This window comes from Jatropha curcas, chromosome 7, assembly GCF_041381405.1.
Source record: "Jatropha curcas cultivar XTBG-Jc1 chromosome 7, XTBG_Jcur_1.0, whole genome shotgun sequence".
Lineage (NCBI taxonomy): Eukaryota > Viridiplantae > Streptophyta > Magnoliopsida > Malpighiales > Euphorbiaceae > Jatropha > Jatropha curcas.
In genome coordinates this window covers 12835817-12849407 of record NC_143157.1, presented here as the reverse complement: position 1 = coordinate 12849407, position 13591 = coordinate 12835817, and the positions used below count along the sequence as shown (strand labels likewise).

General features: G+C 41.6%; 1 protein-coding gene across 1 annotated transcript; it reads right to left on the bottom strand.

Annotated features, from left to right (window-relative positions):
- Positions 1–12314: 12314 nt before the first annotated feature.
- Positions 12315–12716, bottom strand: LOC149494702 (uncharacterized). Its single transcript, XM_089724410.1, has one exon. It carries the CDS (start codon positions 12714–12716, stop codon positions 12315–12317), a length of 402 nt encoding a protein of 133 aa, XP_089580536.1.
- Between the last annotated feature and the right edge of the window lie 875 nt (positions 12717–13591).

Sequence of the window (13591 nt, the reverse complement as noted above, 5' to 3'; positions counted from 1 at the left end):
TATGGGTTGGATTTAAATCGGGTAGAATGTATTTTAGGTTCGGTTTGTTGCCCGCCTTTAACCATAAGGCAAGAGCGGGTCTTTTTATTTATTTGGTTTGATTGCTTTGATTTAATTGCTTTGATTTGAATAATTGCTATGTGATAATTAGATTTGATTGGGACGATTAATTAATTTTCCACATAGGAACTCAGTTCGGTTTATTCGGGTTGGGTTTAATTAAATAATTTGGCTTTTCTAAAATAAAATCAATTAGAAATCGTAGGTTAAAAGAGGCCGGTTTTCCGGGCATCGGCTTCCAATGGGCCGACGTACCCAATTCCCTTACCCAGAACCTCATTGGTTCGCCTGACCAGTTTTTCTAAATAATTTGGCCTTGAATAAAGAATGGGTTAAATGGAGTCATTTAATAAATAAAAATTGGAAACGGTCCCATTGCCGAAATAATGGGTGGCAACTCAAATGTTTTATAAGACCGATTTATCGGCATCACATTCCCAAAAGATTTTAACACCATTTTTAATAAAAACAAACGAAACTCCATAAAAAGTAGTTTTTTGAGATCCTTTTTCGGGGTTTTTAAGGGATCTCAATTGGGGCGAAAACAGGAACAGATCATTGAATGCTTGAAGAAGTTTGCCGATTGCTTCATGTGGAAGGCTAGTGACATCACGGGAATTGACCCAGCAATAGCAGTACACAAGATTCCAGTGTACCCCAAGGCTAAGTCGGTAAAACAGAAGCTAAGGAGGCTGAAAACAGAATGGTCCTTGAAAATCAAGGAGGAAGTAGCTAAGCAATTGGAAAACAAGTTCATAGAGCCCATTGCCTACCCAACATGGTTAGCAAACATAGTGCCGGTTCCTAAAAAGGATGGAAAGGTGCGAATGTGTGTCGACTACGAGGATCTGAAAAAAGCATGTCCGAAGGACGATTTTCCTTTGCCTCATATTGACTTGTTGGTTGACCAAATGGCTGGACACGAGATGGTCTCCTTGACTGATCTCGCTGTCGGGTACAATCAGATAATGATGCATTTGCCAGACAAAGAGAAGACGACATTCATCACAGAGTGGGGAACCTACTGCTATAGGGTCATGCCTTTTGGGCTCAAAAATGCCGGGGCAACTTATCAAGGAATGGCAACAACTATCTTCCACGACATGATTCATAAAGAAGTTGAGGTGTATGTGGACGACATGGTTGTTAAATCAAAAAAAGCTTAAGAACATACCACAGCACTTGAGAAGTTCTTCCTTAGGCTTCGAAAGTACAATTTAAAGCTCAACCCGGCAAAATGTCTGTTTGGAGCTACATCCGGAGTATTTCTGGGGCATATGGTCAGCCGGAAAGGCATAGAGATTGACCCTTCAAAAGCCAAAGCCATTTTGGAAATGCCAGCATCGAAGACGAAAAAGGAAGTTCGGGGTTTCCTGGGAAGGCTACAGTACATCAGCCGGTTCATTAATCAATTGGCCGATACTTGTGGTCCGATCTTCAAATTACTCAGGAAAGGGGTATCCGTCAAATGGAACGAAGATTGTCAGAAAGCCTTTGATCAGGTCAAATAGTATTTACTATCTCCGCCAGTCTTGCAACCACCAAGGCCAGGAAAACCTTTACTATTGTACCTATCAGTGACAGAAGAAGCGATGAGTGCAATGCTAGCTCAACAAGCAGAAGACACCAGGGTAGAAAATGCCATGTACTACCTTAGCAAAAGGATGCTAGACTATGAGCTGAAGTATAATAAGATAGAGAAATTATGTCTGGCTCTAGTTTGGGCTTGTACAAAGCTGCAGCACTACCTTTCATCCTATACCACATATGTTATCTCTGAATCGAACCCCTTGAAATTCCTTATGGAGAGACCGGTTCTTGACAGTAAGATGGCTAAGTGGGTGTCAGTGCTCGCAGCCTATGACTTGAAATTTGTACAACGGAAGGCAGTAAAAGGAGGAGCCTTGGCTGACCAATTAGTGGAACTGCCCGTGGAAGACAAAATGAAAAAAGTGGAGTTTCCCGACGAAGATCTCTTGAACGTGGAAAATGATGTTTGGGAGATGTATTTTGATGGAGCTTCGAATTATCACAGAAATGGAATTGGAGTCGTGTTCAAAACTCCTTGTGGAGAATACATCCCAATCGCAGTCAAGTTAGATTTCAACTGCACCAACAATGAAGCCGAGTATGAAGCTTGCATTAAGGGGTTAGAAGCGGCCCTGGAAAAAGAGATAAAAGTACTTAGGGTTTTCGGGGATTCCAATTTAGTAGTCTCTCAAGCTCTAAGGAAGTGGAAAATTAAGGAAGAGCATTTGGTTCCTTACCTACAACGCTTGGACGGATTGGCTCAACAATTCGAGGATCTATCTTTCCATTACTTGCCCTGAGCCAAGAACCAGTTTGCTGATGCCCTTGCTACTTTAGTTTCCATGGTCAATGTAAAGGGGAATCAAATCATTCGACCTTTGATAGTTCGGCTACAGAAACAGCCGGCCCACATCATGAATTTGGTTGATGACAAGCCCTGTTTTTGGGACGTACAGAATTATCTTCGGAACGAGGCTTACCCGGATGGATCCTTGAAGATTGATCAACGGACATTGAGACAGTTAGCATCCGGATATTTCCTTACTGGGGGAGTTCTATATAAAAGAAGTTGGAATGGTTTACATCTAAGATGCGTAGATGAAGGGGAAGCTCAAACCATTATGGATTCCTTACACAACGGGGAGCCCGGTCCACACATGCACGGGATAGCTCTAGCTCGAAAAATTATGAACCTGGGTTATTACTAGTCAACTATGAATGCAGATTGCGTGGGGCATGCGCAGAAGTGCCATGAGTGTCAAATTTTTGCTAAGCTGCAAAAACAGCCTCCGGTCAATTTGAATCCCATTGCTTCACCCTGGCCCTTCGCAACTTGGGGCATAGATGTGATCGGAAAGATCCACCCAAAGGCTTCCAATGGTCATCAATTCATCCTGGTTGCTGTAGATTATTTCACTAAGTGGATCGAGGCAACCTCTTATTCAGTTTTGAATGCCAAGAAGGCGGCACAGTTCGTTCGTACTAACATCCTTTGTCGGTACGGGACGCCATTTGAGATCATCACTGATAATGGGTCCCACTTTCAGAGTGAATTTTCTGATTTGTTGAAAGAAAAGAGAATCCAACATCATAAGTCCTCACCCTATCGTCCACAAACAAATGGGGCTGTAGAGGCTGCAAATAAGGCTATAAAAGTCATTTTGCAGAAGACAGTTCAAAAGCACAAAGCTGAGCATGAACAGTTACTGAATGCCCTATGGGGATATAGGACTTCAATCAGAATGCCCACTGGAGCAACTCCGTATTCCTTGGTATATGGTATGGAGGCAGTGCTGCCTGTTGAACTGGAAGTTCAGTCGGCAAGAATCATCCGAGAAAGCCAAATTAGCGAAGCAGATTGGGTCCAGAATTACCACCTCCAACTCCAAGGTATTGATGAGAAAAGATTACAAGCGATCCACCGAACTCAGGTTTACCAGAGGAGAATGGCTAGGCATTTTAATAAGAAGGTCAAAGACCGAAAATTGGAAGAAGGTTGTTTGGTCTTGAAGGAAATTAGACAACCAGTCATAGACCCACGTGGGAAGTTTCGCCCTCATTGGGCTGGGCCCTACATTCTAAAGAGAATACTGTCCGGCGGAGCCGTCATTTTGACTGATTTAGATGGTTTGGAGTTCATGAATCCATGTAATTTAGATCAGTTAAAAAGATATTATGTGTAATTATAATCATTGCATGATGTAAAAAAGAGCTACATTAGACCTGATTCTCCTCGGAAAAAAGAAATTATGTATCGGAGATATGTAGGCAACCCTCTTTGGGCGCGGTCTAAACATTAATGGAAAAGTCATTTCATAATTCATTCTTCTTTGCCAAAAAAAAAAAAAAAAAAAAAAGAGGAAAGAAAAGAGAAAAAGTGCAAAAAAAAAAAAAAGAACCCGCTAAGTTGAAAACCCGAAAAGGGCGACTTAGGCAAAAGTCGGGGCCCGCTAAGCTGAAAACTCGAAAGGGCGGCTTAGGCAAAAATGGGTAGCTCGCTAAGCTGAAAACTCGAAAGGGCAGCTTAGGCAAAAGTTAGAGCTTGAATAAATAAATTGGGAAATGCTTGGAAAGCCCAAAAGTCAAAACCGTAATGTCATTCCGTTTCAAAGTAATAAAGTCAAGCAAAAGAGTCCATAAGGTTCAAAAAACAAAAAAAAAAAACAAAATAAAAGTCTAAGTCTAAAAAAAAAAACATACATCCAAAGAAAAAAATTCAAAGTCAAAATTCTAGATAAAGTCTAGAGTCCAAAAAAAAAATCTAAGCGTCCCGTCGCCTACGTGGGGCAACATCCTCAATGTCGTCTTTAGTGCTAAACCCTCTCCAACCTCGCAATCTCCTCATCAGTCCCGTCCGCATCATCGGTGCCAACCTGAGCCCAACCCTCAAGTGCACTCAGCAGTGCATTCCTCCTTGGCCTCTCAATCGGCCAAACAGCAGCAATGAACTAGGTTCGGTACTCTGGAGAAGTATGAACACCGGTAGGATTAGGTAGGGGCCTAACCATGTGATGATCTCTAACCCAGGCCTTAAAGATGGCTCGGGTAACGCCCGGAGTAATAACTGAATCAACAGAAGTGCCATCCACAATCGGAATAGTCTGGTCTATCCCCATCTGCCTTAAAACGCGCGAAGCGCAGTACCACATCCAATGTGTAAGGCCTAGCAGGTAAACTCGGGTATGGCGGAAGCTAACCTGGATAAAGCGGGTGATGTCATACCAGGAAATGTACCACAGTACCTCATTTGGACCCAACTCAATCAGCCATGAGGTCCATGCATCAGTAGACGGATGAGTGATCAGGATCCTCTGCATACAATACTGAGAGGGGTTATAAGGCAAGAAAGTAGGAGCAGCAACCACTTGGAGGTGGTCCTTTAACCAAACCTGAGTATAGATCCTTTCTATTACGAAGGAATGAACCAAAAGAAAGAAGAGACAATAAGGAAAAGGAGAAAGGAAAATAGCCAAAAGGCGAGTCTTTTGAACGCGTCCGATTTTCGCCTTCAAAATTTATTTTTCAGACAACCACCGACTCCCATAAATCATTTTTATGGTTGCCGGTGGGGGGCAACTGTGAATACTCAAATTTTGAGGCTCAAAAAGCCTATTTTCCCGGACTGCAAACAGTTTGGCCGGACCGGAGGCCATTCAGAAAGTTCACCGAAAGTATGCCAATATGGTACTTGAAACGTCCGGAAAATTACGAGGATCACAGAACTGGTCCCAGAATATTTTTTTGGAGGTACGGAACTCCCGAGAAAGCCTTTGGAACGAAAAAAACTAGCGAATGGACAGGATAGGGTGACAGCAGCCGCCATCCACGGCGGTAGCAGCCGCCCTCCAGCCTGGTTTTTCCCTATAAATACAGCCCCGAATCAATAGTTTTAGGCACTCGGTCTGCACTGACGGACGCTCTCTTCTCTCCTACGCTCCTTGCGGTTCTTCTACTGCTTTTCTGCATTTAGTTTAGGCTTTTATTACTCTGCTGTTGTGATATTTGGTCACTTAATTGAATTAATTTTAATTAATATTCCCCAAAGGAGGAGTTTAATCTGGAATTTTCAAACTGAAGCTAAGAAGCTGCCGCCGATTAACTCAGGTAATAACGAAACGCTGCCCATTTAATTTCAGCATTTTGTGCATATTCTCTTCTACTCTAAATTCTAATTAAATAATTAAATAACTACATTCACACCATCGTCATTTTGGCAGCAAATTGCCTTAAGTAAATAAGTTTAGGCTAAAATGCCCGGTTAATCAATAATCATGGTATTAATGCTTAACTCCGAACATATTGGCTAAAGTGCCTAGTTAATTAATAACTACGGTGTAATTGCCTTTATTTCGAACAGTTCGGGTAAAAGTCCAATTAATCAATAATTGTGGCTAAAAGCCTTAATTAATCACTTTTTGGCAACAAATTGCCTACGGTTTAATCAATCGCTTTTGGCAACAAATTGCCTATAATTCAAATAACCACTTTTTGGCGACAAATCGACCAAATATCACCTTTTCTTTGGCAATAAATTGCCAAATTACATATCATCTTTTGGCACGAATGCCTTAATCATTTTGGCGACAAATCGCCCAACAAAACCCCTTTGGCACAAATGCCCTTAATCAATCACTCTGGCGACAAATCGCCTAACCAATCTTTGGCAACAAATTGCCTAATCAAATATCAACTTTTGGCACAAATACTTTAATCAACCATTTTGGCGATAAATAGCCCAAACATCAATTTTTGGCAATAAATTGCCCAATCAAACACCTTTTGGCAACAAATGCCTAAAACAAAAAATCAATCAATCTTTGGCAAAAATGCCTAAAAAATGCACGAAGCATGCACACACTCATGCATGAAGCATACCCCTTCAAAATGCCTTTGAATAGGCTTTATCGAACTACGTCGGCTTTGATCTCTCATTCAAACGAGAGTACGTAGGCACGTTCGGGATTTAACCCCGAGCGGCAAGTCGAGATCACCAAAACATTTTACTGGTCCAATTGCATCAATTTACCTTGCAAAGCATTTACACTTAGGTTAGTTAATCAGCATGACATAGTCTCGGGACCCACCTCGGGTTTGTAGATTGTGCCTTAAACTTTGGGGTAATTAATCTAGACTTAGGTTAATTAAAATTGGAGTCATTTAGGGTTCTTTCTTAGTTTTCCCTTATAAAAATAAACTAGGTGGCGACTGCATAAAACACACATGTGAGCATACCTCATTCTAGCACAATTTTGCCTTCGGGGAGGGTTCACAAACGGTGTCTTCTTTGTAGGGCTTTAGTGTGCCACCTGGGACGACTTTAGGGGTGCACCACTTGGGATGACTTTAGTGCGCCACCTAGGATGGCTTTGGGGGTGCCACTTGGGACGGCTTTGGTGCGCCACTTAGGATGGCTTGATTCCAAAATGCTCCGCTTGGGGAGATTGTCCTTTGGACTATGCCTTATATGAAGGGCTTTGAGTTCTCCTGGCTCCGAGGGCTTATGGTTTTCTTGCCTCAATGGACTCCCGGTTTTCTTGCATCAGGGGATTACGGTGTGAACTGCTCCACTTTGAGAGGTACCTGCAAAATAATTTTTTTGATAGGAAATAAGCCTTTGGCCGATAGTTACACTTAGAAATTCTGTAATTAGGCCTAAAAAAGTGTGCGCACGTTACATGTGACTTTGCATAAGAATGTGTGATTTTTGCATAGAAATGCGTGCTTTGCAAAAAAATGCTTGATTTACATGAACTCATGTGAATTCCTCTGTGTGTGTGAGTTATATGAATTTATGTGTATTTTTGTGAATTTATTGAAAATTATGCCGTGGCACGTAAAACGAGACAACTTAGCTATGCCCAGCGGTATGTTGTCCTTGCTTAGGCGACTAGCCGTTGATGGGTTGCGGGCTAAGTATGATAGCTGGTCACGATTAATGGACCTTCAGGCTAAACTGGGCCCAAAAGCTTAACTCAGGCCTGTACGCCCATTAACCTTTATAAAAGGTGAAAATGACATTCTTTTGCCACTTTTAACCTAACTTATTCTTTTCCTTTCGAACTCTCTCTTTTATCTTTTTGCTCCTTTCTCCATTTTTTGCTCTTTTTGCAACTGAGGCTCATGGCTGCTGAGAATGTTGTGGATTGGCTTCCTGGTGATGCGGTGATCGATCCTGTGACTCATCCTGTGAGCCACAGAATGAAGCTTTGGGAATTTATTCCGGATGTAGGGATTGCGATTAGCCTACGGCCAGCTTGTGGTATGATTTACCTAGCCACCTTTACTGGGGCACAATCGAGGTATTCTAAAACTTTTTTCTTTATTTTTCCTGTATTATTAAAGCTAAAAACATGCAAACATTAGGTTAAAATCCACAAATTAGGTTGAAATTTACTTGATTGGGTGTTGTGGGCATTTGAGCCTATGGCGGGCCGCTGTGGCGTGCACCATTGCATGTGGTGTGCGCCACAATGGCTGTGGGGTGTGCCCCTTCAAGGATTGTTTGGCTGCCTGCATCCTTGTGGTGTGCTCCACAGGACTTGTGGCGCGTGCCACTTCAGTAGTGGCTTGTGCCACTACTTTGTGACTTGCACCACAGTGATTGTGTAACACCTAATTTTTGTGGTTTTCCATCATTTTTCTTGCTTACCTGCATCAACAATATAGAAACACGTACTTTTGCACGTTATTAGCATACTTACAGTGGTTTATCTTTGCAAAAGGGCGCTTGGCGTAGGAAATCTGGCGGCAACACCTTTGCAGTCGGTGAATGGTTGATCATTTGCCCGAGCTGGTCTAAGAGCAAGTCTGGGAGGCAGGCTATAGTTGTATTGTTGATACTCTTCCCCGGGTGTAGGGGCAGACTATGCCTTCTAGCATTCTGGCACTCATGGAATGGTGGATGGATACCATTCATACTTTCCATCTATCGTCCGGTGAGATGACGATCACGCTAGTAGATTTTGCTGTTATTACGGGCTTCCATCTGTCATTCGGCGAGATGACGATCACGCCAGTAGATTCTGGTTTCGACTACCTTGTTCACTAACCATGGTAATGACGCTGATTTAGCACTTCTACCACCCTTCAGGACTTGGATGCGATGAGGCAGTTCAACTAGGAAGTTGCTGCCTTGTCATACCTTTACTATGGCATGGACCCGTGCGTCTATGGAGAGCATCTGAAGGATGGATACAGGCGCGTTATTGAGGTATGAAAATAAATTCTTCTTTGATGATGCTTTTTCATTTTCATTTTCTGCTTTTCTGTAATTTGCTGATTTCTGCTTTGTTTTTTATATAGATCTGGGCTTGTGAGCACTGTGTCCTCCCTGTGCCAGACTTGTTCGGCTTTGAGGGCGATGTTAATGCAAGGTCTCTTCCTCGAGGCTGAGCATGGCGATTTAGCTAGAGCTATGCTCATATTACCTCGGAGGTCTCGATGTTTTGGCAGTTGCTGAACAGCTTGAGTTGGAACCAGGTAATTCACTTTCACTCATTGACATTATTTCTCTCTTTTTCTTTTCTTTTGTTTTTCTTCGTTCCTCTACTTTCTTTTTTTTTTTGTATTTTCCTTTTTGATTTGATTTTTTTGTTTTTGTTTTTCTTCTCTTTTTTTCTTTTGATTTGATTTGCAAATAGAGAGATATCCATGGGGAGATATAGCTAACTATCTTGATTTCATTTAGGCAGTTGTCGGGTATCAGCATAGACGGCTCCTCCTTCCGAGTCTGTTCTATGACGTGTACTACCTCGGGGAGAGGGTGTACCAATGGGAGTTAGGACTAGATAGAGGAGAGTTTCGCATGACGTGCCATATTATATGCTATCTACCAAATCGATCTAATTGGAGCAGGACATTGCAGCTGCTCGGAGAGGGTCGACTGCCACAGACCACCTAGCAGCTTTTGTATCTGGTGCTTATGCCATATTTGTGTGGACACAACTCTTGGTCCACATTCCTCCTCCAACCGAGTTGATCCTTTTGGTGAGGTGGAGGAGTTGGATAAAGGCCAGGGCGCTGCCTTAATATAGGTGAGTTTTATCTCTTTTTACTCTATTTTTAGCTTTTCCCCAATGTTTTTTATTCATAGACTGTGCTTTATTCTTGCAGATGCAGTAGCGCAGTAACCGCGTGAGGAGAGGTTCTGACTCTGGGGCTCCAAACACGGCTGTCGTCGTTGGCGAGCCAGAGCATGGATCAGGTGCCTCTTTCTCCTTTATTTTGGTCCATACAGGTCAGACTACATAGGGTATGTTGGAGACGCATCTCGTGAGTCTTTACCAGGTGTCTATGCCCGGCTGCACCCATCTAAGTATTTTATGCCTTTTATTCTGATAACTGCTCTTTTTTTATTATTCCGCTTTCTTATGGGCTACCCTTGTCTTATTCTGCAAGTATCCATTTCTGATTATAATGAGGTGTGCCAGCTTTATGAAGCGGCGGGCCTCAAGTTTGTGGTGTCGAGGCTTTCCAATGAGCATGTAATTGTAAGTATAAACAGTACAACATAAGAAAATATGCAATGCATATGCCATATATGCATGAAATGTATTTACTAAAGCTTATAAATGTATGTAGATAGCTAGCAAGGCACCTCCTGCTGGTCGAGGTCGAGGGACTCAACGTGGCGGGCGTTCTGGTTGCAAGTTGGCAACAGGCCGGTGATAGTTGAAGAAACTGAGGAGTTCGATAGTGATGATTCAGAGGAGATGATTTCTAACATGTTTATATACAAGAAGGCAAAAGCTAGTTTCTTTATATGTTTCTGAGTGGTGTTAGTGTATTTGTGCTTTATAGCTTATAATTGCATGTTTATTGAATCGGAGAAATGACAATCAATAGGACAACACCTTTTCCTAGCTATCTGCTATCCAGTAGTGTGCGCCACTATGCTATGGCTCGCACCACATGTAGTGGTGTGCTACAATGGCAGCCAGCTATCACATTGTCCTTTTATTTCTTGCTATAAAAGCCCATAATACACTTACACGCTTCAGAAGCTCTTTTCTCTCATTCTAAATGAAGCTTTCACTCAAAAACTTTCCCAAACTCTTTATTTCTTCTTTATTCTTCATGGATTGGTCCCTAGCATGTTTCATAGTTTTAGCCGCGAGGATTGGGATTTGCTTTCACTATTCAAAACTCAATGGGCTAAGCTACTATCGAAACATTTGGGTTCAACCCAGATTGCTGCAATGGTTGATCAACCACATTGATCCTCCGGACAACTTATTTCACCATAACGACTTCGAAATATGTCTGTTGTTTGAACAATTCAGCATTATTTCTAGGAAAATACCCGTGGTTGAAGAAGTTCCTCCAGTGCCTGATTGGATATAGACCCTACATTACTGATTCTACCTGTTTTCGATTTATCGGCTTATGAGATTTCGTCTTATGACTTTGGAGCTGATGTCGTGTCCCTGCGACTGCTTGTAGATCGTGCATTAAGTATGGACTGCAATAGCCCGTATTGGCCTTCACTTGTCTGTTTCTGCATTCTTAGTTAGTACTTGCTACTTAGTGGTATTGATGGCTACGAGAGCCTTAGGTTGGTGCCCATAGTTGAGCAAATGGCTAGGCGACGCATGAAATTTTCACTTATTCTGGTTGAAACATTTATATGGCTAGGAGAGTATGCTCGGGACCCTAACTCAGTACTTGGTCCAATGGGGAGCCCACTTCTACTGTAGGTAAATGCATTTTTATTTTTTCTTTTACTTTCTTTTTTTATTTTTTTTGTGCTCTAACTTTTGTTTAAGCCGCCCTTGCGAGTTTTCGATTGAATGAGCTTCTCTTTTCTTCTTCTTATATATATATATATATATATATATATATATATACTCTTTTCAATGCTCTTACTTTTGTTTAAGCCACCGTTGTGAGTTTTTGACTTAACGAGCTTCTCTTTTTTTTTTCTTCTTTTTTTTTTTGAATGCATTCGTAGTTGTGGGCTTTTGAGAAGCTTAGGGTGATGGACCCACCATCGGACCATCTGATGTTCGATTATAGTCCTCGAGTCTATGTCCAATGTCACCACCATTTGACTGGTGAGACCGTTGAAGACTAGACTGTTATTTTTCAAAATCTCACCTATAAGGGAGTCAGATGGACCTGCCCCTAGTGGTATATAGAGCGAGCCACAGTTTCTTCTTACATGCTCTATGTGCCCCTGTGTGGCTTAACCATGGCTGTAGCTTATTATCCCAGTCGAGTAGCTAAGCAGTACTGTCATCATCAGGCTGTCCCTGATTACACTTGGTTCGAGGGTGGCCTTATTACACAACGATTCCTGTCTCACTTTATTTCCACTTGGCGTAGTCACGAGATTGTACCCATTTTCGGTGTGGCCGATACCTCTTCTTCAGACTTGTACCACTCTTGGCTGCAGGCTTATTCTGGAGTCGGTGCTGATTTAGAGTTAGTTGATCTATTGACTGCTAGATTTCTATTAGGACCTAGCATGTAGATGTTCCTATCCTGCTTTCTAATGAAATGTATGAGACAATTATTGATAGTGCAATTATATAAATAGATGCACTTATTATGAAATGAAATGTCTTTCTGCTTAAAAATGATTGATATACTTCCTGCTATTCTATGTCATCAAGGTAAATTCACATCATTTGCAAATCAATATAAACTTAACATAACATGCTTTAAGGTTAATAAAAACACAAAAGCTGAATTTATTAATTGGGCTTTGCCATAAACGTTTCAAGTCATATATAAAATTTCTTCAACCTATCCACATTGACAGGTTCATTGAATTCATTGCCTACCATGTTTGATAGCTTCATTGCAGCTTTGGAAAACATTCTTTTGATCAAAAATGGGCCTTCCCAATTAGGCTTGAATTTCCCTCTCGGGTCATGAATGTTTGGTCGCATCTGTTTTAGAACCAAATCCCCTACTCTTAGTAGCTTCAGATGAACTCTCTTATTGTAGTGCGTAATTATCCTCCTTTTATACAACTGATCCATGCATCGGGCTTTAAGCCTCTTTCCATCTAAAAGTGCTAATTCTCGATAGTGATTCTTTGTCCATTGACATTCTGGAATCTTGGATTCCATCATTATGCGCAAGGACAACACTTCTATTTCTGTTGGTAGCACAACTTCCATTCCGTAGACTACAGAATAAGGAGTTGCCCCATTCACAGTTTTGGCGGTGGTCCTATAGCCCTACAAAGCATACTGTAGCTTGCTTGCCCAATCACGATGATTTTCTACCATTTTTCTCAATATCTTCTTGATGTTCTTGTTTGCGGCTTCCACTATCCCATTAACTTGTGGTCAATATGGTGAAGATTTATGATGCTCAATTCCATACTTTTCTAAGTCTTTAATTCTGCTTGGAACTGAACTCCATTATCTGTCACTATGTGATGGGGGATTCCATATCTACAGATCAGGTTCTTTTCAATGAATTTGGCCATCTGCTCGGCGCCAATGTTCTTAAAAGATTCTACTTCAACCCATCTTGAGAAATAGTCCATTCCCACCACTATGAATTGGTGTCCATTAAAGGCAGGTGGTGCCAATGATATTTATTCCCCAAGCTGCAAATGGCCATGGCGAAAAAGAAGGATGTAATTCTGAAGGTGGAATGTGACTCAGGTCTCTGTGAATTTGGCATTTGAAGCACATTTTTCACAAAATAAATACAATCCCTTTCCATTGTCGACCAAAAGAATCCTTGTTTGAGAATCTTCTTAGTTAGTGCTTTTCCATTCATGTGGGTACTGCAAACCCCTGCATGGATCTGTTCCATAATCTCTTTAGCTTAATTCCTTGATATGCATCTCAACAATACCCTGTCTGACATTCTTTTTTACAACTGACCATCTAAGACTGCAAATTGTAATGCCAAACGTTGTATAGCTCTTCTATCATCTCTAGTAGCTAAATCTGGATAAACTCTTTTAGTCATCCACTATAGGACATCGTGAAACCATAGTGATCTTCTTTCTCAATATCCATAATCCTTTCTCCTTCAT